Here is a 27,531-nt window from a genome sequence, read left to right on the forward strand (position 1 = left end):
AAACACAGACGCCAGTAGGGATGGATAAATTTTTGGCCAGACCTGGATTGTGGTGCGCAACACAGAATCTCCATCTGACATCTCTCAGATCACCAATTTAAAACTTTACTCCTGTGCATTGAACCATGTGGCGCTTACTTCCAAGTAAACAAACATAGGCCTGTGCTTCATGGTACTCTGTGCACTCCAGGTCCTGACTTTGTAGCATATATGCATTTTACATTTTTCTACTTTGTCTAAAATATCTCTCTCTCTCTGTCTCTCTCTCTCTCATTCTCTCATTCAGGTATCAAATCCATACTGGTCTTCAGCATTCAGTCATAAGGCCCACTCAGCCTAACTGTTTACCGCTGGATAATGTGACACTACCTCAGAAGCTGAAGGAAGCTGGCTACTCCACCCACATGGTTGGCAAATGGCACTTGGGCTTCTACCGCAAGGAATGCATGCCAACACAGCGAGGGTTTGATACCTTTTTTGGCTCTCTCTTGGGCAGCGGCGATTATTACACTCATTACAAATGCGACAGTCCTCGGATGTGTGGCTATGACTTGTATGAGAATGACAATGCTGCATGGGATCATGACAATGGCATGTACTCGACGCAGATGTACACGCAAAGAGTGCAACAAATCTTAGCCTCCCATAACCCCAGGAAACCCATATTTTTGTACATTGCATACCAAGCTGTCCATTCTCCACTTCAGGCACCAGGCAAGTATTACGAGCGTTACCGATCGATAAATAATATAAACCGACGTAGGTATGCTGCTATGCTGGCATGCTTGGATGAAGCTATCAACAATGTGACTTTTGCATTAAAGAGGTATGGTTATTATAACAATAGCATTATCATTTACTCATCTGACAATGGAGGGCAGCCAACAGCCGGTGGAAATAACTGGCCTCTCAGAGGAAGCAAGGGGACATACTGGGAAGGAGGGATCCGAGCAGTTGGCTTTGTTCATAGCCCTCTGCTTAAAAACAAGGGGTGTGTGTGCAAGGAGCTCATCCACATAACAGACTGGTTCCCTACTCTAATCATGTTAGCTGAAGGGCAGATTGATGAGGACACCGAACTGGATGGCTATGACGTGTGGGAGACCATAAGTGAAGGCCGACGGTCTCCAAGGATGGATATTTTGCACAACATTGATCCTATCTACACCAAAGCCAAAAACGGTTCCTGGGCAGCTGGCTTTGGGCTATGGAACACAGCGATTCAGTCAGCGATCCGTGTGAACCACTGGAAACTATTGACGGGGAACCCAGGATACAGCGACTGGGTCCCTCCGCAGTCGTTCAGTAATGTTGGCCCTAGTCGCTGGCACAACGAACGAGTTTCATGGACCGCTGGGAAAACCGTGTGGCTGTTCAACATCACAGCTGACCCATATGAGCGAGTGGACCTTTCCAGTAAGTACCCAGAGGTGGTAAAGCAGCTGTTGCGTAGGCTTTCGCAGTTCAACAAGACTGCTGTCCCCGTCCGATACCCACCTAAGGACCCCAGGAGTAACCCCAATTTTAATGGAGGCGTTTGGGGCCCATGGTTCAAGGAGAATGAGAAGAAGAAGAAACCCAGCAAAAACAAAGCAGACACTAAGCAAAATAAAAATAAAAACAAGAAGAAACCTGACAGAAGAAAAGGACATTCCCTAAGGTGCTTTGCAGGTGGATAGTTTCAGTGGTTCCCTAAGGTGCTTTGCAATGGTTTCTTATGCTGCAATCCTAAGCATACATACTGAGAAAGACTACCGAATGTAGTGGTAGCTAAACGTCCAGGTAACTGTTTAGGCTCAAGAGTCCATTGCTAAACCAGAGCAAAACAGTCCCAAAAATTCATAATTTGCAGACATACCAACACAGTAGAAGTGCCATTTTTCTTTGGTCTTACATTGTAGCAACAGAGACATATGTCAGATGCAGTTGCCCTCACTACCTTATCTTCCATACAGTGGAGGATTACTCACACATTATTGCTCACACCATAGGGGAAAAGGCTACAGCTCAGTGGTAGAGCAAAAGTGTTGCATGCAGAATATTCTCTTTTCAACGCCCAGCCACTCCAGGTAGGGCTGGGAGACTCTCCTATCTTAAAACCATGGAGATCTGCTGCCACTCAGTGCTGAAAATTCTGAGCTAGGTGGACCAAAGGTCTGACTTGGTATAATGCAACTCCCTGTGGTCTTATGCTGTATCTGTACCCTACTTTTGTAGAACACATGGTGATATGTGTTCGAATGCACCTGTTTATTTTAACAACCATGTAAAAAGCCAAACTGGTAAAATATTCTCCATTGCTGGGAGAAACTAAAGACCAAAAAAGGGATAAAACATTAAAATGAGTTGCCCCCTTATGTTATCTTGATGAAGCACAGCCAGCCATTAAGCTACCAGAAATAGCCTGAATAACTTGTGAAAAAGCTGCTTCTAATTAAATTTTGCCTAGCTTTCAACTGGAAAGGATTTTTTTCCTTCCCAGAATGTGCCAGGCTACAATTCCTTCCAATAAAAACAAGCTATGCACACACATACAAAACTGCTAATACATGGTTATAATTACAGAAAGATGTAGAGTTATAGATTGAAACTCTTTGCTGGATTATGTGTGCACAATCCCATACAATATATACACAGAATTGTGCACAGAATTGCAGCCTTATAAAGGTATTCACCAGCAGTGCTTGGTAGATTGCATACCAACTGTCTGAATCCAAAAGGCTGTGTGCACTCCAGCACATATGAAGCTTCAGATAAGTAGGCTTTCTCTATTCACTTTAATAAGTGATTTGTGTGCAGTAAGGTGGCCAGACTTCAACCATGAAGCATATATCAAAAGAAGGTCTTACTGACTTAGCAAGAGGTTGCTTATATGTGTGGATTGTAGCCAGCGGCAGAAAGAGCCAGGCATGCAGCCCGGTCCCATTGTTGATTGGAGAAGGCAAAGATCCATGAACACAAGCCGTTCTGCAGCTGATAATGAGAAGAAGCTCATTCAGGATGTCCAACTGATGAATGGATGGGCATAGTCTAAATATGGTTCACAGCTTCCTCTGCTGAAGAGAGAGAGGTCAGAAAATAGTTTTTGGCAAATGCCTTACCCCAGAGGTTTTCAACCTTTTTGAGTCCACGGCTCCCTTGGTCAACTACATTCTTTCTGCGGCACCCCTGTGGGGCTTAGGAGCCCAGTTATGTCACCCTTTTTTGATCACCCTCCCTTGTGGAGTATTCCCTCAGACTCCTCTGTTCTCCCCTCTCCTTGGGAGTCCTCTGGGCAGCCACAGCTTCTCACCCCAAATAGAGTTGCCTACTCACACTGCCTCACAGGGGCCTATCCAGCCAGAGACACCATTTGCCTGGATAGCTTGTAACCAAGGCTGCTGCAATAAACAGCTGTGTTAGCCTTTGGGAAGCAGAGATGCAAGAGGGCGATCAAAACCACTGCCTTAGCCACACTATGTAAACCTCAACACCTGTAGTAGAAAACAAGATAAGGATTTTCACTTTCCATTCCAGACTTCAGAACTTCCCATTCAGGGTGCTGATGTAAGGCCAGCTCCCACTATTCCAAAGAGAGGAAACCTGTGGCCCTCTTGATGATATTGGACTGCAGTTCCCATCATCCCTGAACTTCATTGGCCATGCTGGCTGGGCCTAATGGAAGTGGATCTGCCACAACATCTGGAGGGCCATAGGTTCCCCACCCCTTCACTATTCACTAGTCCACGGGTAGTCTCACCCTGAAACAACAGTCTGTAGTAGGTCCTGTTTGTGAAGGAAGCTAAGCAAGGGAAGAAGAGGCCTGAGACAAGGGGAGAACAGTAACAACTGTGACAGGTTGGTAACTTGGCAGCATTAGCGAGGTGAACAAGTGGAAAACTTCAGCTTGTAATACATACATAATTTATTTTGAGGTGCAGCCCACCAATGACTTTTTGCTGCCATAGTTTTCCTGCGGGTCATTTGTTAGTCCACTGTTATTCCTAGGAGAATGTTGTTTCATGTAGCAATAATCTGCAAGTACTGTAAAATCAGAAGTAACTGTAAGAGGGGGAGTTATCTGGGTGCATTCTTCCATTCTGTGTTTTGTCTGCAAGCATGTTAAAGTGGTTATCTGGCTGTGTAGTCACACACTTTTCTTTATGGAAGCAAAACTCTTGGATGTTTAAAGAAGAGGGAGGAAGGGGGAATGGAAAAAGGGTAAACTCTAAACATTTTATTTATGTATCTATTAAAAATAGTTTATTTTTATGGTGATAATCAGAATAGCCTCTGTTGTCTTTTTTTGTAAAAGTTTTTTAAAAACAACAACAACCCAGTTTTCAGATTTTGAAATGGTTTTGCAACTTTTATATGAAAATGGAAATTGGGCTTTTTGCTTTGGGCAGACACTTATCTCCACCTTACCCTGGTCAGTAGAAACCTTCACCATTATCCTCACAAAGCAGGTGAAGACGAGAAGATGGTTAGAAAGCCAATTGCCTCTGTTCCTTAATTGTGGTTGGTACTAAATCACTGGTAAATGAATATTTTACTGTTTTCACAAAAATGAATCTATAAACAACATTTGATAAAGCAATTTCTAACTCATTAACCACTCTTGCTATATTGCGTCCAGGACTTTCAGTAGGGACTGTGATTGCAAGGGCACAAGAGAAAGATATTCTTGGGGGTTGGATCTCAAATTAACCCCCATTCCTTTCTTTTGGACACCTTCTCAGAGGGTAGGATCAGGTCTGTAAAAGATGAACTAGTCACACTAGTCTGGGAACACCAACACATATGCATACCTTGCACAGGTAAGAAATACTATCTCTGCAAAGTTTCCATTCAAGGTACAAAAGTCGTATTCTTGCACTGGGCCTCTAGATCCAAGGGTTCTGGAACTCTCTCCATTATCAACACTGCACAGCAGTGTAAAAAGAATGAGAGAACAATGAGATGAAAGACCACAACACGATGAGTTCGTACTCTACAAGCTGAAGCCTGGAACCGATAAATCCTGTTTATCCAATTAGTGTGTTCTGCAACAGTCACCAGCAAAATAAACTATACAGCCTACTGCATTTATTTGAAACCTAATGCTAAAATAAATTTCTGCAGATCACCATTCTTTAATATACAATTAAGAACAGACCCAGTCTGGTGTAATTGACACAGTTTTTGCTGTGGAAGACTTAGGTTCATATCTTTGCTCAGAAACAAAGCACACTAGGCAAACTTTGGCTAGGCTAAGCTCTTTCGGCCTAATCAATATCACCATGTTGCCATGAGAATAAAATGAGCATACGCCACCTTGGAGGAAAGCCAAGAGATAAATTAGATGTATAGTCTCCTGTGTCTTAACAGCTAGAGGAGTGTAGCAAGTTCATGGTGCCTCAAGACACATTAGTTCATGTTAAGTGCATACATAAATTTTGCCTTGAACAATTAAAAAGGATTAAAGCATTCTGTTGCCCTAGCACAACGTATACATTTTAAAAAGGAAACAGACTTTTTGTGGTCAGGGATAGCAGGGAAATTCCTTGAAAAGAGTGGTATGAGCAAAGGATTAACGGGAAAGTGTATAAACACCCTTCAAGCAATTCAGGATGAATGCTCAATAAACAGGTCATCTGGCGAAACCTTAGGTAAAGGTTTTCAGATCACTGCATCTGCATGGGAGGAATTGTTTGTCTTCTGCATTTCTGCTTGTCTAATAGGTTCTTTGACAACACAAGTCCTGCCAGAAAAAATAGGCAGCCCTTTATGAGTTAAATTGACTCAACTTTGGCTCTAAATGGATTAGAAAAGACCTGGTTGAAGAGCATTACCTCGAAAAAGATGTTGTAGAGCTGGAAAAGGTTCAGAAAAGGGCAGCCAAGATTATCAAGGAGATGAGAAGGAAAAGGTTGCAGCATGTCAGCCGTTTTCGTTTGGATGAAAGGTGAGTAAGTTGACACGATAGAAACTTACAATTATGCATGGTTTGGAGAAAGTGAAGAGTTTTTTCTCAATAGTGCTAGAACGCATGAGCATTCAGTGAAGCTGCATGTTAGAAGATGCAGAGCAGATGAAAGAAAGCACATGGTGCATTGCTAAACTGTGGAACTCGCTCCCACTGGAGGCAGTGATGGCAACCAATTTGCATGGCAATTTGCAAGAGAATTAGATTCATGCAGGATAGGGGGCTCTCGATGGCAACTAGCCATGATGGCTCTGTTCTGCCTCGGTGTTCAGAGGTAGTAATGTTTCTGAATGCCAGTGTATGGGAATCACAGCGGGGGATGAGTGCTGTTGTGCTTTGGTCCTGCTTACGGGTTTCCCGCAGGCATCCAATAGGCCACTGTGAGAACAGGATGCTAAGTGAGATGAGCAGCTCAAATTCAACCGCAATGCGTGGCTAACAAGTATTATTAATGTATTATTAATTATTAGATCATAATCCAAAATTTACAAATCATAAACATCCACATATAATGTATGTATGTATAAGTCCAAAAACAAGAAATGGCAAACGTAATAAATATCAGGGAACACCACAACGAAGGCAGGATGAATTTCAATAGATAATGTCCAACAATATTGTAGTGGTGGGTACGCCAACGTGTAGACAGAGGCGTAGGAAGGTCAGGCGGTACCCGGTGCATAAAATTTATTGTCACCCCCTCCCCCCCATTGATTTTTATTGATTTTTTTTGTCTGCAAAAATGGTTTTACTTTATTTCATATTTTCTTACAAAGGAATGTGGATTCTGGGCCTCTGATAACAAGTAGGTGACTATAGACAGTTACTTAAATCAACAGGATGGATTGTGTTTTGGCTTGTGTTATTTTATTTATATTTATTGTTTATTTATTTTATTTTAAAAAACCTGCAAGTGGTTTACCAAAACAAAAAACAAAAAAACCACAGCAGTAAAATCAAGAAAAAATAACAATCCTACCTTAAAACATACAAAAGCTAAAATATTAAGATTGAAATTACTTCAACTTCCTAAGCATCTAGGTATGCTTGCCTAAAGAAGAATGCTTTTAGCAGGTGCCTGAAAACAGTCTAGCAAAGGGACGTGCTTTGCTGCACTAGGCGGGGAGTTCCAAAGTGCAGGTGCTGTCACAGTAAACAATGGAGTACAGATATTATGTGGAACCTGTAGTAGTGCTTGAAACTACTGAAGGGGAGGTTTTATTTATTGTGATTTCACCATGCTCTGTATTATCTAATCTACTCGGCCTAGTCTCATTTTCTTCACATAGGCCGACTTTCCAGGACCCGGGAAGCCCAGCAGAGGGTAGGGCAGTAGGGCGGTTCATAAAAACTTTTCTTTTTTTAAAAAAAAGCCTGCTCCAAAGGTCTTCTCTTACTAAACTAGGGATTATATAGCTATATCTGAAATTTCATGCATATCAGTTACCGTATTTTTCGCTCTATAACACACACCCGACCATAACACACACGTAGTTTTTAGAGGAGGAAAATCCGTAGGCATGCCACCCGTAGGCATTTCCGCCATAACATGCACAGACATTTCCCCTTACTTTCTAGGAGGAAAAAAGTGAGTGTAATGGTGCAAAAAATACGGTAATATTTTGACCTTGCTTCACTGAATTGAAATTTCAGCCTTCACAACATAGGAAAACAGCTATTTTCGTAGAGGAAGGTCAAGATATTAACTGATATGCATAAAATTTCAGATATAGCTATATAATCCCTAGTGTAGTAAGAGAAGACCTTTGGAGCAGGCATTTTTTTTAAAAAAAGTTTTTTTATGAACGGCCCTAGTAGGGCAGTAATTGTTCCTTGATAATTTGTCACCCCCCTCCATGATGGTACATGGCGCGGCCCGCCCCTCCCCCTTTCCCACGCCCCTGCGTGTAGAATGCAGTAATGAACAGCAAACAGAACTGGAACAGAACAGTGTTTCTGGGATAAGTCAACTGTTTCAAGGATGAATCTTCATCAGCAAATAAATTCCAAATGAATTGTCCATTCAGGTACATATAATTATAGATCAATGCTCACTAACAAGTATAGCCAACTGATTGAGATAAGCAGGCTTTTCTTATATTCATATTGCATCACCTTTTCTCTGGCTGAAGTTGCAAAAGACCAGTGACCTCAAGAGCAAAAAGCTCTTTAGACAAACAGATAAGGATAAACCTAGAGAGACAGACTTACTCTCCAGAAAAGGAACTGCTGGCCTTTGAACTTGAGATGACTTCACCAGGTTGTTACCGGTATTAGAGGGCTGTGTAGGCAACCAAACAGAACTATGGTTGAATGTAGATAGATGTATAGATAGATGGACGGGCGTAGTTAATTTTTTTTTTTTTAAAAAAGGAGAATTCAAAGGCTGCTATCATTGGCTAGCAACATGGTAGAGATACCATCTCTCACAAGATAATTAGATATCTAAAAACAGTCTATCGGATGAGGAAAAGCTCAAGTTGTTTTCAAACATGATATCAGGGAAAGTTGGTGCTTGAGTTCAAGGCTTAAATTAAACCCAACCCTTAGCCCTCAAGCCTAATTTTAACATGAAAAATCAACCCCGAAGTGTGTAGTGAGGTTAATGCATACATATAGGAATATCCTACAGATGAGAAACTAGAACAACTTTTCCAGACATTGCTCATCAAGGATATACATAATCATAGAATGCCATTCTGACCAATGGAATCAATGTGTTCAATTAGGCTGCAAAAACAATAGAAGGCTGGGTTTCTGCATCTCACTGCGGCGAAGTCCCTGTGCAATTGTGCACACTCAACTAAAATGTGTGGTCAGGTGTGGCTTCTATGCTGGTTTCCGCTCTGGCATTTTCCTCTAATTGTTTCTTTTTTTGTATGTAGGAATGCTTTGTGTAGGTTTTCAAACCTACATTTTGTTACAAACTGCAATCTGGAACATTTTAAAATCTGCCCAGAGTTTTTACATTTTTATCCATGCAAATCTGCGCCCGATACGGACATAGGAAAACAAAAGGATTACATTTGTTTGCACTGAATTGCATGTATATAAATGTGTCTCAAATGAATCTGGATTTGATTAAGTCACCAAACTGATGAAATAAGCCTGCGAAACTGAATATAGCCTTCATAGTGCCAGACTCTTTTCTCAATGCTGCAAATCACTCTGATTTTAATGTGCAAATATTGCAGCATGAAGCCTTTAAAACGTTCATGTTTATCCAGGCATTTGATAACTGAAATATACTGCTTCTGGCAACCTTGACATTATTAGGCGTGTGATTCTTTTGAAATGTTTTTAGATGTTAACTGTTTTAGGTATTTTTTAAATTTTAGTTTTTGATTGGGTCGTTTTAACGTTTTGGTGTTTGCCACCCTGGAGTCATTTGCAAGGAAAAGCTGGATAGATGTTGTCATTGTCATGGTAGTTTTATTTCCCTATTAGCTACTTCTAACCAGGTCTTGGGCTGATTGAACATTGTATGGCCTCTTAAAAGTGTTTGTGGGTAGGGGAGTTATTGAGGATGATGATGATGACGATGATGATGATTGTGTTCTCATTTTGTATTTTGATGTTTTGAATTGTCCTATGATCTTCAGAGGAAAGGCAGTATGCAAATTAAGCAAGCAAACAAACAAACAATCAGCTTAAAAAACAAACAAACCCCACTCTGTCCCAAGTACCGTATTTTTCGCTCTATAAGACGCACCAGACCACAACACGCACCTAGTTTTATGGAGGAGGAAAACAAACAAAAAAAATTCTGAATCTCAGAAGCCAGAACAGCAAGAGGGATCACTGCGCAGTGAAAGCAGCAATCCCTCTTGCTGTTCTGGCTTCTGGGATAGCTGCGCAGCCTGCATTCGCTCCATAAGACGCACAGACATTTCCCCTTACTTTTTAGGAGGGAAAAAGTGGTTCTTATAGAGCAAAAAATATGGTACCTTTTTTTGTAACAGGCTTCTGGATATTTGAGTGAAGCCAGTGAAGAAAGGGTTAACATGTTTCCTCCCCATCCTACCCTCCATCACTCGAAGTCTAACATCCTAAAGCTTCTCTTTTTTGGGGGGGGGGGACGACATTTGGGGCTTTGCTATATGTAACATGCAGATTCTTCTGCAGTGCATAGGGATTGTGGGATAAACATTTTGTAGGAGTGGACAAACTAAAATGTGCTCCATTTTAATTGTACAGGGACATTTAGAGATAACAGTCATCAAGAAGGCAAAGCAGGAATGCTGTCAAATGATTATCATGTGATTTCCATCGTTTACAAGGATTATAATGGTCATTACCTTGCACATTCTGCAAAGAGGACAAGTTCTCAAATATTCTGTTGCATGTCAGCTTAATGTAGCAAATGTTCATTGCTTGGGCTTCTCATTTCCATAATTGTGTAGTTACACCTGATATGTCACTGCAGTAAAATTTGGAAGCATATACCTTTAAATTTTGGCTAGGAAATGCTCGTTTCAGTAAATGTCATATGTGCAATCAACTTAAAATTATGCCAAACAGAAGGCATGCACAGACTTTTGATGGTGGTTTCTAAACTTTGCTTAAAAGGTCATTCATTTGCATTCATTATAGATGTGCACGTAAGTATTTGTGTAGGGTTGTTGTTGTTAAGTAGCCCCGATACCTTGTTAGAAATAAAGTCTTAAAGATATGTGCTTTAGGAGCAGGCAAAGACTTTCCTCTTTTTTAAAAGAAACCATGCAGTCACCCATGTTTGCCAAAATCTTGTTCAGAGTAATTAATCTGTTCATCTAATCACAGCGAGTCTGAATGGTCTTGCTGCATTTGAAAATGCAGTTGAATTAAACCCCCTTACAAACCAATTTATTGGGCGCAGTAACAATGGTGTTTATCTTATGGGTGCTTAGTTTGATTCGTGATAGGATACAAGGAGATTATCTCCAAAGAATTGGAATTTGTTTTTCCTTTGGATTGGTTTTTCATTGCTAAGGGGGGGGGGGCATGAAAGAGAAGGATGAAACATTTGCCAACCAATCATACTTTATGCTGCAGCACTGCTAAAACCTAATGCCTGATTCCCACACTACTGAATTTACCTATGTTTGGCCATCAAGTTTTCCTTCAAGGAAACGATGCTCAGTTGCTATATTTGGTGAATTACGTGATCAAAACAGATTATTGTGACTTTAACATTTATCCATAAAAGCCTGGACAGCTCTCTGTGCTATACCTTTTCTCGTTTAAGAGTAAGTATTCATACGTCAGCTGGTGGATTGTTAATAAGTCTTGAAGATCTAAGTTGGTCCTGACTTCTGTGTGTGTCCTTCTTTAGAAAAAGGTGACAGAAATCAATTGTCATGTCTGGACCTTGATTGAGAGGGATCTTGTACATGGGTGTAGCTGGGGGGAGCAGCTGCCCCCACCAAATCAAGCAAATAATAATAAAAGTACTTAACGAAAAATAGAAATAATCAGATTATTTGAAACTGAAATGCTCTCTGAGGTCATTTGGATGATGTTATGGCGCATTCTAGTGATGCAACTGGATGATAGGTGTGGCTTCCATGAACTGACCGATCATGTTGCAGGTAGCTCTGTCATGCCGCCCCCCTCCCCAATCCTGGCTACGCCCATGATTTTCTACCAATAAAATTCCCAAGGTAGACAGACCGGTGGCAAATGTGGGTTTTCCTATCGTGCTACTGGAAGGAGGGGAGAAGCTTCACTTGACAGATGTTTTCCCTTCTGGGCACCTCATAAAGACAGAGGAGTCCTCTTAAGGACTACATCCAGCTGCCTTAGATAAAGTGCTTTATGTAATCCTATTACGAATTCATGTTGAGCAGACATAAATAAATTAGGGTTTCCTTGCTGTTTTCATGTTTCTTTCTGTTTACAAGAATTTCGTTCTTACTAGAGACGAGGAGGAAGCCTTCTGAGCTCCAATGTTTCTTCTTTCTTTGATTCCTTTCAAATTATAGGTGTCTGTAGGCCTCCTGCAGATACGCCTGCATCTCCCTTTCCCCCCAAAGGTGAACTATAAAGAACAGAATACAATTGACTGTAAATTAACAGCTCTCTGTGCATGTTAACTAACAAAAAAGGAGAAAAGAACATTTATTATAATAAATAATAAATAAGAAGCTGACAGGTCATGGAAATGGAAAATGTTGACAGCGCTCTGTTCCAGTTAAGGCATCAGTCCCGACTCCTAAATAGTCTGACTCTGTAAGGGAATAATCCTAACTGAACACAGAACAGTAGGGGGAAGTGTTAGGTCACAGCCAGGAAGTCTGGCAGAGATAGAAAACAACAACAAACCCAGAAGTGGAAAAACAGGCAAATTGTTATTGGGTCTTTCCCTGCCATAGGTGATTAGAGATGAAGCAATGATTGACAGGTGATTGCAGGATTCCAAATTTTTATACCTCTGCTTATATAATGTGAAATTGCCGGTATAATATTGCAGATATAAGTTCTAGGCATCTGTGCATTGGGTTGCTTACCTTTCCTCTACCCAATGTTCTGTAACTTTGCAACACTGCATGACAAGTAAGAACATAAGAAAATCAATGACAAACCTAAACAGCATCTTAAAAAGCTGAGACATCACCTTGCCAACAAAGGTTTGTACAGTTAAAGTTATGGTTTTCCCAGTAGTGATGTATGGAAGTGAGAGCTGGACCATAAAGAAGGCTGATCGCTGAAGAATTGATGCTTTTGAATTATGGTGCTGGAGGAGACTCTTGAGAGTCCCATAGACTGCAAGAAGATCAAGCGCATGCATTCTGGAAGAAATCAGCCCTGAGCGCTCACTGGAAGGACAGTTCGTGAAGCTGAGGCTCCAATACTTTGGCCACCTCATGAGAAGAGAAGACTCCCTGGAAAAGACCCTGATGTTGGGAAAGATTGAGGGCACAAGGAGAAGGGGACGACAGAGGACGAGATGGTTGGACAGTGTTCTTGAAGCTACGAACATGAATTTGACCAAACTGCGGGAAGCAGTGGAAGACAGGAGTGCCTGGCGTGCTCTGGTCCATGGGGTCACGAAGAGTAGGACATGACTAAATGACTAAACAACAACAAGAAGAAGAAAAGTCTGCTGGATCAGACCAGTGGCCTATCTAGTCCAGCATTCTGCTCTGACATGGGCCAACCAGAAGACTGTGGGAAATGCACAAACAGGAGCTGAGCACAAAGGCACTCTCTGCTCCTGTGTGTTTCAGAAGCATTGCTGCCTCCAATTTTGAATGGCAGAGCATAGTCATCATGGCTCGTAGCCATTGGTAGTCCTCCACAAATGTAACATTGCACGCCAGAAAGGGTAACATTCATTCATTCAGTTAGATAATTGCTGTACCACTTAACATTTCTGGGGGCGGGGGGCGGGATCTCGTAAGTGGCTTGCAACCTACCTTAAAATATCACAAATGCAACATTGCAAAACATCATAACAGAACATTACAAATGAAAATCAAATACAAAAATAAAATCACATTTAAAGCAGCATAATTAGCAGCAAAACAGAATGGCCTCTTAAATGTCAGAAAACACTACAAGTTAATAAAAACAAAGCCAATATAAATTCCACATGTTAAAGTAACATTAGTCGGCAAACCAAATTGCTAAAATGGAAGATCTGCCCACAGTAATGCTTGCCAAACACATGGCTAGCTCTTTCTGGCATGCAGACCTCACTCTGAGCCATTCCTACCAGCCATACCCACAGCATAATTAAATCTCCACATATATTAGCACATGTTTATATATCTGTTCTTCTCCCATAGCTCCCTTGAGATGTTTCCAAAGCAAGTCACAACCATCCTGACTGCCAAAACCAGAAATAAACCATTTTTATTTTATTTTTTAAAAAACTCCTTGGCCTCTATGCTTGGACAATCCTGAAAGTGCCAATGTGGGTATTGTTCAGGACCTTAACATAAGCTGCAGACCTGTGCTATCTGCGTGCCTTTGGCTGAGGCTCGAAGTTACTGTGTCAAATCTGCTGGCCTGGGGCTAATGTGAAGTAAGAGAGGAAGCACTTGCTTTACAGGAATGACACCACTAAACCTAGAGCACCCCCTGCTGCTTGAGTATAGGAATTTCACCCTTTTTAAAAATTATCCTACCACAGATAGATTGCTTGCTTTTTATAGGAAGGTATGTGGATATATTTTCCCAAGCAAAATAACTTATTTCTTAATTGCTATGCAATAATAAATTGACCTTTGTTAATGTCTGTGTTATATTCTGTGCATCCCTCTGATGGGGATATAAATTGGTATATATATAATATATAATCTATATAATAAAGCATATAAATTGGTATCTATATAATACAGCACAGATAAATTATGCTTCATGCTGGACCGCACTGAATGAGGGCAGGCAACATAATGCTTTCACCTGGCCAAGACTCTCCTTTCTTTCACTCCAACAATGACAACTCAGCTTTGGTGAGATGAATAAATCCCATTGGACTTACATTGCCAACCAGATTATGAGTTCCCTTATGGCCAAATCCTTAAATCATCAATGGTGAGGAAGTATGTCTGGTTCTTATCGTCTTAGAATATTTAGTGGAGATCTCAAGAAGCTCATCTTCTATCGAGGAGCAGCAGTCTACCAGGGGATAATGGGAAATTTAGCTTTCTTTAGTACCCAAAGTCACTAGTACGTTGTCACAACATTCAGGGTGCCAGGAATGAAGGAGGCATTCAGTTTAAACCCTGAGCTGTAGAATAACTCCTGAGGGAAATGCTGCTTAATTTGCAATGGAGCCGGGCATTATAAACTGGACAAGTTCCTATTCCAAGCTTGGCTGTTATGAACCTAGGCGGAATTAAAATTTCATGCCAATGAAGGTTACACTGCACATCAAGATTGTCTCCCATGAATGACTTGTGGATGAGAAATCCCACTACCACTTGTGTTTGTTTTGAGATTTCTGCAACTGTAGCACAGCATTAAGGATTAAAATGTGAGAAGTTGGGGTCTGGACCTTTAAATAAATGGCTATAGGTTTGCTCACTCGCCTAATGCTATTTTCCCAACTTGGCTTTCCTAGCTTTGGCTAAAGTTCCCAAAACGACTCTCATTGTATAATAAAAAGTTTTGAAAGCTAAGAGAGCTCAAGTTCTTTATTATTCTAGGCAGCCATAAAGGAAAGTAGTTTAGATTTTGTTAAGGGAAATGGCTTGAGCGTATACTTGGAAGTGAACAGGGAAAATATAGTAGCTACTTGTAAGTTTAAATGAATGTACAAATGACTGTATTTGAAGAGTACATTTTACTTTATTTTTTAAGAAAAGGAGAACTGACTGGTGCAAAAAACTGGTGTCTAGCTATTTAAAATATTGTTGTTGTTGTTAACAACAATCATTTCACATTTCTTGGCCGTAGTTATGATTAGCATGCACGCTAAAGTGTAGTTTCACATCAGAGTACAGTGGTACCTCGGGTTACATACGCTTCAGGTTACAGACACCGCTAACCCAGAAATAGTACCTTGGGTTAAGAACTTTGCTTCAAGATGAGAACAGAAATCGTGCTCCAGCAGCGCGGCAGCAGCAGGAGGCCCCATTAGCTAAAGTGGTGCTTCAGGTTAAGAACAGTTTCAGGTTAAGAACGGACCTCTGGAACGAATTAAGTACTTAACCCGAGGTACCACTGTACCTGTTTTGCATGCATAGGATCTCAGGCTCAGTTCCCAGCATCTCCAGGAAAGGCTAGGAGAGGTCTCAGTCCAAAAACCGGTCAATGTAGACAGTAATGAGTTAAATGGACCCATTGCTCATAAATACAAGGAAGACAAAGGAGCTTGTGGTGGACTTCAGGAGACAGAAGAGCAATGTCCAGCCACTTTTGATTGATGGGGTCTGTGTGGAGAGGGTAACAACCTTCAGATTTTTGGGCATTGAATTACAAGAGGATCTGTCCTGGAGTGTCAACACAAGGGGGCTTGTGAAGAAGGCGCAGCAGAGACTGTACTTTTTGAGAATTCTAAGGAAAAACCATCTTCCGCAGAAACTGCTGCTTGCCTTCTATCACTGTGCCATTGAGAGCGTGCTCACTTATGGCTTATGTGTGTGGTATGGAAGCTGTACTACCCGGGACAGGTTGGGGTTGTGCAGAGTTGTTAAGGCAGCAGAGAGCATTGTTGGCTGCCCACTCTCCACCTTAGAGCAGATTTATGCCACAAGGTGCCATAGGAAGGCACTGGACATAGTAAAAGATCCATCGCATCCTGGTCACTGTCTCTTCGAGCTCCTGCCGTCGGGACGGAGATACAGGACGATGAAGACAAGAACAAGCCGTCTTAAGAACAGCTTCTTCCCCAGAGCGATCTCGGCCCTGAATGGGAAGCCTGGACTTTGAAAGTCATCTAATCTTCCTTGCTGTTTTATACTGTATTGTTTTAATTAGTGTTTTTATAGTTGATTTGATTTTGTGTGGAGTGCCCTACCTGGGTGGATGGAGCAGCCAAGTAATTTCGTTGTCCCCGAGAGGGGGCAATGACAATAAATATATTATATTATTATATTATTATTATGGTATGAAGCATTATAAGGCAGGCCTAACACCTGAGTGTCGCATGGGCTGTAATCACTAGCAAGTTTTAGTGGAACGGCCGTAAACTTCCCTGGGCAGTCAGTGAACAGTTCATCTTGCCATTTAGATATGTGGCTTGGTAAAGTGTGGCTATTCTGGCTTGGTGTGATGGGGTTGTAATCCAAGACATCTGGGGGGCACCAAGTTGGGGAAGGCAGGCATAAACCTTGTTGAATTGTATTAAGTTTCATAATAGCATAGTACTTTTGAGGACTGGCTCCTGTGAGATAATGTAAAACCCATGAAAGTAAGAGTACAGTGGTACCTCAGGTTACATACGCTTCAGGTTACATATGCTTCAGGTTACAGCCTCCGCTAACCCAGAAATAGTGCTTCAGGTTAAGAACTTTGCTTCAGGATGAGAACAGAAATCGTGCTCCGGCGGCACGGCAGCAGCAGGAGGCTTCTTTAGCCAAAGTGGTGCTTCAGGTTAAGAACAGTTTCAGGTTAAGTACGGACCTCCGGAACGAATTAAGTACTTAACCCGAGGTACCACTGTATAAGTAATGTTCCAAACAAAACTCAATAAGGAAATACTGTAGTGTTGATATGTAATAGGAAAGTATACAGTAGTTTCTTGCCACTTCTTCTCTTTCTGGACTGTTTATTTATTTACTTAATTTCTTATTGCATTTCCATCCTACTTGTTGTCTAAGGAGCTCAGGGTGACCTACATGGTTCTCCCACTCCTCATTTAATCCCAACAACCAAGGATGTCAGACTGAGAAGCAATGACTTGCCCAAGGACACCCAATGAGTTTCATGGCTGAGGATTGGAACCTCAACCTCCCAGATCCCAGTCTAACATTCAAACCACTCTAACCTGGGGAGATGCTTCCTACCTCCGTAGAGCACGCAGAAGAACTTTGCACGCACACACACTTCTCTGGACCATCCTGGCCAGCAAAAAGAACATTCTTTGTGTATAAGAACATTCCATACGTAAGAGAGGTAAAATATGAGTTTCTTATCATTTGTTTTCTTTGGGACAATAGTCCCATAATAGAAAAAAAGTATGTGCTGAAAATTAATTATATGGATGAATGAGGCTGTATTTATAACCTAGCATGCTACATGTGGAATTTAATCTATTTCGGTACAATGCAGATTATATTCAAGCTGCATTTCTATTCTGTTCATAAATTGGATATATTCATCACAAGCTGCTGGTGGAACTACACTAAAGATGATAGGCCATGAATCTGCAAGGTGAATCTGTGTGGTGAACAAGACTGCACTATGTGGCCTCACTTGCCCATGCCTGGCAAAATTATAAATGCTTCTGAACTTGACTGGTATTTGTCGGGGCAACGACTATGTATATTCTTCCTAGCTACCTTGAAATTACTGGTTGTGAGAGCATGGGATAATTTTGCATGTTTTCAGATGCGACTAATGTTTTTACTTATTTTTTTATTGCTTTGAATTTATTCTTGATTGTATTGTTTTATCACTTTTGTGTTGGCTGGATGAAGGCTGGGATAGAGATTCAATTAATTGATTGATTGATTGATATTGATACCTGTACATTTTGTGCTGCTGGCAAAAATGGAATGCAATAAGATCGTACTTGTATGTCACACCAGGAGAAGCAGTGATGTTCACAGATTAGCTTGCTTGCAGACATGCATTATTAATTGTTGTTTATATGGAAACAGGAGCGGCTGGTTTTATGGACAATCGCCCAAGGTATACAACTCTTAGCATAAACACTACAGCTCTGACAAATATTCTATCATTCCTTTCATATCACTTTACACCAGTAGATGTGTACCTAGCCTATAAAAGAAAAGAGCTATATGAGCAAATGAAAACATAAACTTTGTGCAAAATACAGTGGTGCCTCGCAAGACGAAAATAATTCGTTCCGCGAGTCTTTTCGTCTTGCGATGTTTTTCGTCTTGCGAAGCACGGTCCGTCGCAACTGCGCCTCTTCAAGTGGCTTTTAAAAAAAAGCGCAAGACGTTTTCGTCTTGCGAAGCAAGCCCGTAGGGAAATTCATCTAGCGAAGCAACACAAAACCGAAAAACCCTTTCGTCTAGCGAGTTTTTCGTCTTGCGAGGCATTCGTCTTGCGGGGCACCACTGTAAATGCTATTATACAGAGTTTAACTTGCTATTAGCAAACCATAATATAGGCTTAGAATATTGCAGCTGAAGATGACACGTTAGTAAACATTTTTATTTTAAAAAATTCCTTACATTTTAAAAAAAGAAAGAAAGGGATTCTATCAGGCCTTTTAAAATATCAGAACTACAGGCTAACAAAAGAACTTCTCTGAATTTTCTTAACTTTGTTATTGTTTCCTGCATTGGCAGAGAGTTGGAATAGATTATTATTGAAGTCCCTTCCCTACTTTCTGTAATACTATTAGTAACACTTTCTATAATGCTAATAGCAATATTTCATAATGACCCACTATTTGAATGCATTTAATTTTCAGATGCATTTTTGTTGGGTTATTATTATTTTCATGTTGGTTAATACAGATGCAAATGTTTCATCTTGAGTGGACCCTTCCCTCCTTTTTAAGTTTATGATTCCTTTGCGGTGCCGATTATATTTTGGCCTGAGCACAATAATGTTACATACACTTTCAAGGAAGATGTTTGTGGTTCCTTCTCTTGGGGGCCGACACTTGGCTTAAGCATTTGCTGGCTTCAGCTTAATATGCAAGGAACATGCTAACATGTCTGGGGAGGCATTAAGGGAGGTGGTGTCCGAAGCAGCTATGAAAGCAAAAATGTTTTTGTTCTAACTGATGAAAGCGATTTCATTCAGCACCCTCCTTTGGGGGGCCTTTTCACACGACAGACAAAGAAAACTCCAGCCACATCTTATCTTTTATGAGTTATTTCCACAAGCCCACAATAGCGCAATCTCACATCTCAGCGAAATGGATGCAGCGGGAATAGTTTTGCCATTAGGGAACAGTCATGTTGCTCTTCGCCACTCCTTTAAAAAATGGTTCTCATGTCCTCCAGCGCAGCGTCCACTTTTCTTTAAGTTCACCAACTGCAGAAATGAATTTGCCTGCTGCTCTTTCCCTTTTTTAAAAAAGAAGTTGATAGATTGAAAGCTACAGCACTACATTTTGTACATTAGGCGAGCACACAGCCACTGAAGAAATTAAAAGGACTTGCATTTTAAAACGGAGTTCACTAAACAGGGCAGGCGTGGGGAGTGGGAACTACGCTTTGTGGTGGCACACCGCCCCAGGCTTCATCTGGAAGCGGCTCATCTAAAATGAGCTGATTTTGATCATGCCCAGACTAGAGTCCTCTGGCAACTGCAGCTCCAAAGAAGAAATGGATTCACGGGTAGGTCAATTCCTTGGTTTGTCCTGTGTGGGTCCACAGGGCTCCAGAACTTTATCTGGAAAGGAAGCAGCATTTATGGAGTGAGGCCTCTAGTCAATGGCTAGAATACCCAGCCATGCTATGAAAATCAGTCAATTGCTCCAGGACATTCCTGAGTCAACTTGGATGTTTGGTCCCTGCTGAAGAAGCCACCCATGGTCCTGAACCCACACTTTTGATCTTTCTCCAAGGTGCTGAATTTAGTACAGGCTACGGTACTAGGACACGGGTGGCGCTGTGGTCTAAACCACTGAGCCTCTTGGGTTTACTGATCAGAAGGTCGGTGGTTTGAATCTCTGCAATGGGGTGAGTTCCCGTTGCTTGGTCCCAGTTCCTGCCCACCTAGCAGTTTGAAAGCATATCAAAGTGCAAGTAGATAAATAGGTACCACTCCGGCAGGAAGGTAAATGGCATTTCCATGCGCTGCTCTGGTTCGCCAGAGGCGGCTTAGTCATGCTGGCCACATGACCAGGAAGCTGTCTGCGGACAAATGCCAGCTCCCTCGGCCTATAGAGCGAGATGAGCACCGCAACCCCAGAGTCGTCCATGACTGGACCTAACGGTCAGGGGTACCTTTACCTTTTTACTGTAAACTTGTCATCCTGCTTGCTTGTGGAACCAGAACATACTGGCCTCCCATTGCTTGGGCCATCAGCCCTCCATGGTGGTGGGCATCTCTTCTGGTCATGACAAAAGTAAGGCCACAGCTTAGAAGATGATAGACACTGACAAGCTGAATTGGCCTTAAAGTTTGGATGGCTTCCCCAAGTATTGAGTGCAATGCAGATTTCCATAGTTTATCTCTCGATTTTTGTTCTGATAAAAAAGTCACTGCATTCCTCTGTTCTTTCACTTGACAGCTAATAATGGTGTACGTAGTCTACTTTTCATATTTCCTTTAAAGAGTTCAAAGTTCTGTATATATGTTTGTCTCCACCCTATTGTAGCCTTTGAGGTAGGTTAGAACAAGAGATGTTTATTGGGTCTTTCCCTGCCATAGGTTATTAGAGTGAACTTAGTGGCTGATTAAGGACTTCAACTCATGTCTTCAGAGGTCTATTCCAGCACTGTCTTCAGAGGTCTATTCCAGCACTGTAGCCCTTCACAGCACTGTATCTCCACATAGCTGCTTCACCCTTTTTGCAAGATCTGGTTCTACAGGAGAGCACTATAAGGTAGACAGTGTTTGCGTTCTCTGTTTACAGGTAGGTAGCCATGTTGGTCTGCTGTAGTCGAAACAGAATAAAAAAAAATTCTTCCAGTAGCACCTTAGAGACCAACTAAGTTTGTTACTGGTATGAGCTTTCGTGTGCATGCACACTTCTTCAGATACACTGAAATAGAAGTCACCAGACCCTTATATATAGTGAGAGGGGGGGAGGGGTATTACTCAGAATGGTGGTGGGAATGGGTGATTGGCTGATAGGTGTGGTAAACCTGTTGATGACTGTTAACGACTGCAATTGGTCTTACAGGAAAAAGCAAGGGGTGAGATGGCTAAAAATAGCTTTATCATGTATAATGAGATAAGAATCCAATGTCTCTATTCAGACCAGGTCTCTCCATTGTTTTAAGTTTGGTAATGAGTTGCAATTCAGCAGCTTCTCTTTCCAGTCTATTTCTGAAATTCCTTTGTAGTAAAACAGCTACTTTGAGATCTTGTATAGAATGTCCTGGGAGATTGAAGTGTTCTCCTACTGGTTTCTCTGTCTTGTGATTCCTGATGTCAGATGTTTCAGTGTATCTGAAGAGGTGTGCATGCACACGAAAGCTCATATCAATAACAAACTTAGTTGATCTCTAAGGTGCTACTGGAAGGAATTTTTTTTATTGCGTTCTCTATGTTTGTGTTTTCTATTGAAAATAAAGGGATGGGGAAGCTTCTTTTGTTGTCCCCCCCCCCCAAAAGAATAATACAGCCAAGGCCTGTACATGCTTCAGTGAATGTGCCTGCTTGGCCCTTTCCAAAGGAAGCATCTCTCATGTAGTTTATAGGTTTCGTGGCTTGTTTTCACAAAACGCCTGGGATATCTTGAACTCAAAGCTCATTCTATTTGTGAGTATGGAGGGTGCATTTTAGGGGTATTTTTTCTATGAAGAAAAATGTGTCTGTTTGGCTGACCTTAAGTTGGATCTATCTTAAGGAAAATGTTAAAACTAGCCTTTGAGCCAACGTGAGATGCCGAGACCCAAAGAAGCTGTATCCAACAGCAATAAAATACTAAGTTCAGCAGATAAGGGCCCCCTGTGATTTTGCTTTGTCTGCGGACTACTTCAAGAAGTCAGCCTGAAGTAAAATGATCTTCTGTCATACTAACACTGAGAGAGAGGAATGTACAAATGGGGGGAATAAACTACAAAAAATACAGTGTTTTTCCAATTAAAAAAGCAAAAGACAAGAAAGGAAAAGAACAAACTTAAGCGGAAAGAAAGAAAGAATTCTTATCACTTGGTCAACAGCTAAGATGGTATAGATGTGAGTGGGTGGGGAGGAATAAACAATCGTGTTGTATAAATGTGAAGATTCTCTTAGCTTGCTCTGAAAGAGTTCATCTGCTATGGGGAATTTATAGCACAAATTTTATTCTGCATATGAAATACTTTATTTTGTATATGTTTATGCTGGTCTATCTCTTAAGGAATCCTGAAACACCATTGTTGTTGTTGTTTAGTCATTTAGTCATGTCCGACTCTTCGTGACCCCAAGGACCAGAGCACACCAGGCACTCCTGTCTTCCACTGCCTCCTGCAGTTTGGTCTAACTCATGCTGGTAGCTTCGAGAATACTGTCCAACCATCTCGTCCTCTGTCATCCCCTTCTCCTTGTGCCCTCCATCTTTCCCAACATCAGGGTCTTTTCCAGGGAGTCTTCTCTTCTCATGAGGTGGCTAAAGTATTGGAGCCTCAGCTTTATGATCTGTCCTTCCAATGAGCACTCAGGGCTGATTTCCTTAAGAATGGATAGGTTTGATCTTCTTGCAGTCCATGGGACTCTCAAGAGTCTCCTCCAGCACCATAATTCAAAAGCATCAATTCTTCGGTGATCAGCCTTCTTTATGGTCCAGCTCTCACTTCCATACATCACTAGAAAGACCATTACAAAGTTCAAATTGGTCAGTAAGGATCAACCCAGCCCTTTGTTGAATCCACAAAGAATAAAAGATTGAAATTCAGCAGCAGTTATGAGAATTACTATAGCTTATAGGCACCCAGCAGAAATTCCTTTGACCATATTAAATTTCTCTGGGGTCAGGTTGGTACATTCAACTAAGCACTAATAGAGGAAACTCAAGTGAATTACTTTATCACATTCCAGACTTCCAATAAACCATACAGATCTGTCTTGCTGTGAAATACATGAGTTCTTGAAATTGTGCATCTCTCTTTAAGAGAAATGCATAGGTTCTTACATTGTTCATTTCAGCAAAGCATGAAAATAGCAACACACAACTCACCCTTGTTCCTGTGTCAACGCTTCTTTTTAAACACCCACCTTTACTTACCCACATGAAAAATATTCCTCAAAAGGGTTTGTGGCTTCATTCTCCTCTCTCATTGCTGTGACTCTTTGACACCCACATCCTTAAAACCCTACATTCCCAGATCCAGCACAAAGCCCTTATGTTCAAGTTCTCCATGGCCTAGCCCCACTGCCATCTCTCTTATTGTATCCAATTACATCCCTGTCTGTGCCACTTTTCCAGCTCCATCACCCTCAGCCATCCATGGGTTTCCTGCTCCTTCAAGCAAACCAATTGTACCCTTGCTACCCATTTTGCTTGGAACTGCCTCCTCCTAGAATACCTGCACGATGCCTCCCCTCACATGATGTGTAGATCCTGTTTTTGCTAATAAAGAGTTAACTCCAACTTGCAATGCTGGCTCACTCCTGACAGAGAATGGCTGCCTTTACGTTATGTTGTTTTTTATTTTTGCATTTATATCTCGCTTTTGATAGTCTGCACAGGAAAACCAAGCCTGCAAATGGACATGGAGGAGCTGATTGGAACTGCCAGGGAACCCCTTTGAATTAGTCCCCTGATGTCCTAACGATGTCAAGTGATTGAACAATGATTCATACATGATTCACAGAGGATGAACCAGTTCTCCACCTGGCCACCTGGCCTGAAAAATGCCTGCATTAGAGGTATGAAAAGGTGAGGTGCATACATCAAAAGTTTCAAAAGCAGAGTTAGTCATTTGTAGAGATTGTCGTTTGTTCTTCTAGATTTTAAAGCAAGTTATTTATAGACATTAGCAATTTATAGATTATAACAATTATGGCACTGTCTATAAATGACTCACTCTAATTTTGAAATGATTACTTATTGTAATAGGTAATGTACTTAGTGTAACAAGTATTGTAATTATGATTGCTGGAAAGTCACATTTTCACCATCTATTACAAAGAGGAGAGGCACACATGCACTGTCTGGCTTTCCTGTCTGACAATACGCCCTCTCCTCCATCTTTATCCTGCAGGCCAGGCTGAAGTCCTGCAATCCCGTTGAATTCAGTGGGCCTTATTTCTAAGGAGACATGTAGGATTGTGCTGTTACAGAGCAATCCTAACAAGGAAGCAGATATGGGTGACCTACCAGCACCCCACCGTGAAGTACCCTGTTTTGTGGCTTACTGCCAGCTTGGATCCTGTGGGCAGCAGTTTGCATCCCAGCTAAGCACAATCCTACCCACCCCCTCAACGTGAGGGTAGAATTGTGTTCATAATCTCCCATCTGTTTTCCATTCTTTATATTTGCTTTCCTCACCGAATTCTCAGATGTGTTGTATTTGCTTCTGTTATTATAAAACTCAAAATAACAAAAGTATTGTATCACTTCATAAAAAGAAAACATTTTAAGAAAGTGTGTGAATCACGCATATTTGAATTTTGCATCAGAAAGAAAAGATCTTCACCCCTTTTACATACAGTGGTACCTTGGTTTAAGAACAGCCCTGTTTACGAACAATTTGGTTTATGAACTCCGCAAAACCAGAAGTAGTGTTCTGGTTTGCGAACTTTACCTCAGTCTAAGAATGGAATCCGAACAGTGGAAGGGCACTGGCGGTGGGAGGCCTCATTAGGGAACATGCGCCTTAGTTTAAGAATGGTTTCGGTTTAATAACGGACTTCCAGAACGGATTAAGTTCGTAAACCGAGGTACCGCTGTATAGTTATTATTTTAATGGTAATGTTTGGGGAATTGGGGAATGTGTTTCATCCTAGGGTTGAGCCTACCTGACTTTGTGCTGAGTGCTATATTCTGCTGCTGCCCTCAACATATTGTTACCAGGGCAGGCCCAAGGCATTTTGCTGTCTGAGGCAAAGGACAAGATGGCACTCCTCACCTCTCTCTTGCATTCCATGTAAAGGAGCCTAATAGACTAGCAGTTGAATCTTACTTCAACGCTGACTACAGGACAGCATTGTCCAATGCACCTTAAGGAAGCAGTCTAGTTTAGGGAGTGTGTGAGAGGCCCATGGCCCACACAACTCTGATACAACAGAGGGGAATGGCCTGGGGGCTCCCAGGGAACAGAGGGAAGGAGGGGGAAGATGCTGCCCCGTCTCCCAGTATCTGCCACCTGAGGCAGTTGCCTCACTCCTGCTTAATGGTAGGGCCGTCTGAGGGCTAGTGCTGAATCTTAGTGAAGTACTTTAAAAAATAGGTGTTTGTTGCAGTGTATCTCAGTTTTGATATGTTCACAAGGCAGCAAGAATATTTGCCTTGAAGATATTAACTCGCAGCCTTAGTGGGCAAATGTAGTAAGAACATTTGGAAATGAGAAATTTGAAGTGCCACGTTGATGCTTTGAAGCAAAGCAAACACACCTATTTTTTAATTTTAAAAATAACAATAACCTCCTGAGAAGCTAGGAAGGGCAAAGAGAGCTGCTTTAGCACGCACAAAAAATCTGGCTTGCAGCCAGTGAATGGTTACATTGCTCAGTGTCTCATAAATCTTCATGAAGTTTATGAATTCCCTTCTGAGGCTGAATAACCAATATGCTGCTTTTTATTGCCATTACTGCTTGCACTTCTTATGCAGTGAAGATTTAGACTCAGAAGCTTCAGGCCAGTATCTGCTATTACTGGTACAGAATGGGCTGGTAATCAGGTAGCTGTGCAGATGAACGGCCTCCATTTAGAAGTAAATAAATGTGCCATTTGCAAGTGCAACGCTAAAAAGTACACTGTGTAGCACTGATAAAATCCTAACTGCACGGAATACACTTATTCCGAATATTGTGATTCGTATCCAGAAATGGATGTTATAAACCAGGGGTAGCCAATGGGGAGCCATTTGAATTTTGATGTACTACCATCTTCCATCATGCCTGCCTACTGTATTGGTCACAATGGCTGGGGCTAATGGAGCCCCCCTGCAGCTGGAGGGCACCCCATTGCCTCCTCGTTTCAATCATTTCTGTGTACAATCCCCACAGGGTGTGCGTTAAAGTCCATTTTGGAGGTTAACTTCAGCAAAGGCTAGATGTTTTGCCAAATTTGCGGAGCCCATCTCCTGCAAAGCCTGCTGTACACCAGGATGGCAAACCTGCTTTTAAACATGCAAAGAATCGCCAATGGCTTTGCCCCCACCCCATCTTTAAATCAAAGCAGAAGGGGCAGTGACAAGGGCTGTGAGTATCTGGGTCAACAATAAAGTTCATGAGCTGAAACTAGCACTTCGGCCAAGGTCAAGTATGTCCCCTGTCCCGTCCTTAAGACCACCTGCTCTCTATCAAGCTACTCCTTTCTTTCCACTTCCCACTTCCTCAACATCTGCCTCCTTGCCACAACCTCCCCTCTGCTCCATCTCTCTGTTCCATCGCTGATCCACAGTGGCAAAGCTTATTTTCAAGGCTGGATCACAACCAGATCTACTGACTTTTAAAGACTGAGACAGCCATGCCACACCACACACTCCACCCAGGTCTTCTTATTTCTGGCATCTCCCAGCAACTGGAAGCAGCGATCCCATGGAGAAAAAGAGCCCAGGGATTGTGCTGCCTTTAATATATTTGGATTCTAAAGAAAGAACATTGCAGCAGCTGAGTGGAAAGAAGAGGTACTGCTAGTTGTTTTGATGGAACATTCATTCTTTGCTTATATCCTATTGACATCCTTAAGGGCTGTCACTTCTCAACGCAGGAGGTCTGAGGTTCAATTCCCAGCATCTCTTAGAGAGCTGCTGCCACTTACTACTGAGCAAGGTGAACCAATGTTTGTCTTGGTATGAGGCAGATTCCTATGTTCCTACCTAGTAAGGTTTTACTAGAGGATTAGCCAAGTTAATTACAGTGGTACCTTGGTTCTCAAACACCTTGGTGTTCAAAAAACTTGGAACCCAAACACTGCAAACCTGGAAGTAAATGTTCCGGTTTGTGAACTTTTTTCGGAAGCCAAACATGCTCTGTTTTAAGTGCCACACTTCCATTGTGAGTGCTACGCTGATGTTTGTCTGTTTTTGCTATTTATTTTGTAGTTTTGTGGCTTTTTTGTTTAGTTTTTGTGACTGTGTGAACCCAGTTCAGCTACTGATTGATTGTGTGACTGCAGTACATTGTTTATTGCTTTCATTTTATGGATCAATGGTCCTGTTAGATAAAATTCATGTTAAATTGCTGTTT

At 41.7% G+C, this 27,531-nt stretch overlaps 1 protein-coding gene and 1 long non-coding RNA gene across 2 annotated transcripts in view; both read left to right on the top strand.

Annotated features, from left to right (window-relative positions):
- The window catches only part of ARSJ (arylsulfatase family member J), a 39,041-nt gene extending 36,699 nt beyond the window's left edge, over positions 1-2,342 (top strand). The window contains exon 2 of the mRNA XM_081208119.1: positions 287-2,342. Within this exon, the coding sequence (XP_081064245.1) occupies positions 287-1,679 (1,393 nt within the window). The 3' untranslated portion in view covers positions 1,680-2,342. The remainder of the gene's footprint in view (positions 1-286) is intronic.
- Positions 1-25,661, top strand: part of LOC308594797 — a 79,276-nt gene extending 53,615 nt beyond the window's left edge. Inside the window, exons 2-3 of the long non-coding RNA XR_014011622.1 lie at positions 23,858-24,056; positions 24,382-25,661. This is a non-coding gene — a long non-coding RNA (uncharacterized lncRNA). The remainder of the gene's footprint in view (positions 1-23,857; positions 24,057-24,381) is intronic.
- The last annotated feature ends 1,870 nt before the right edge of the window (positions 25,662-27,531 follow it).

This window comes from Podarcis bocagei (assembly GCF_964188305.1).
Source record: "Podarcis bocagei genome assembly, chromosome: 9".
In the NCBI taxonomy this organism is placed as follows: Eukaryota; Metazoa; Chordata; class Lepidosauria; order Squamata; family Lacertidae; genus Podarcis; species Podarcis bocagei.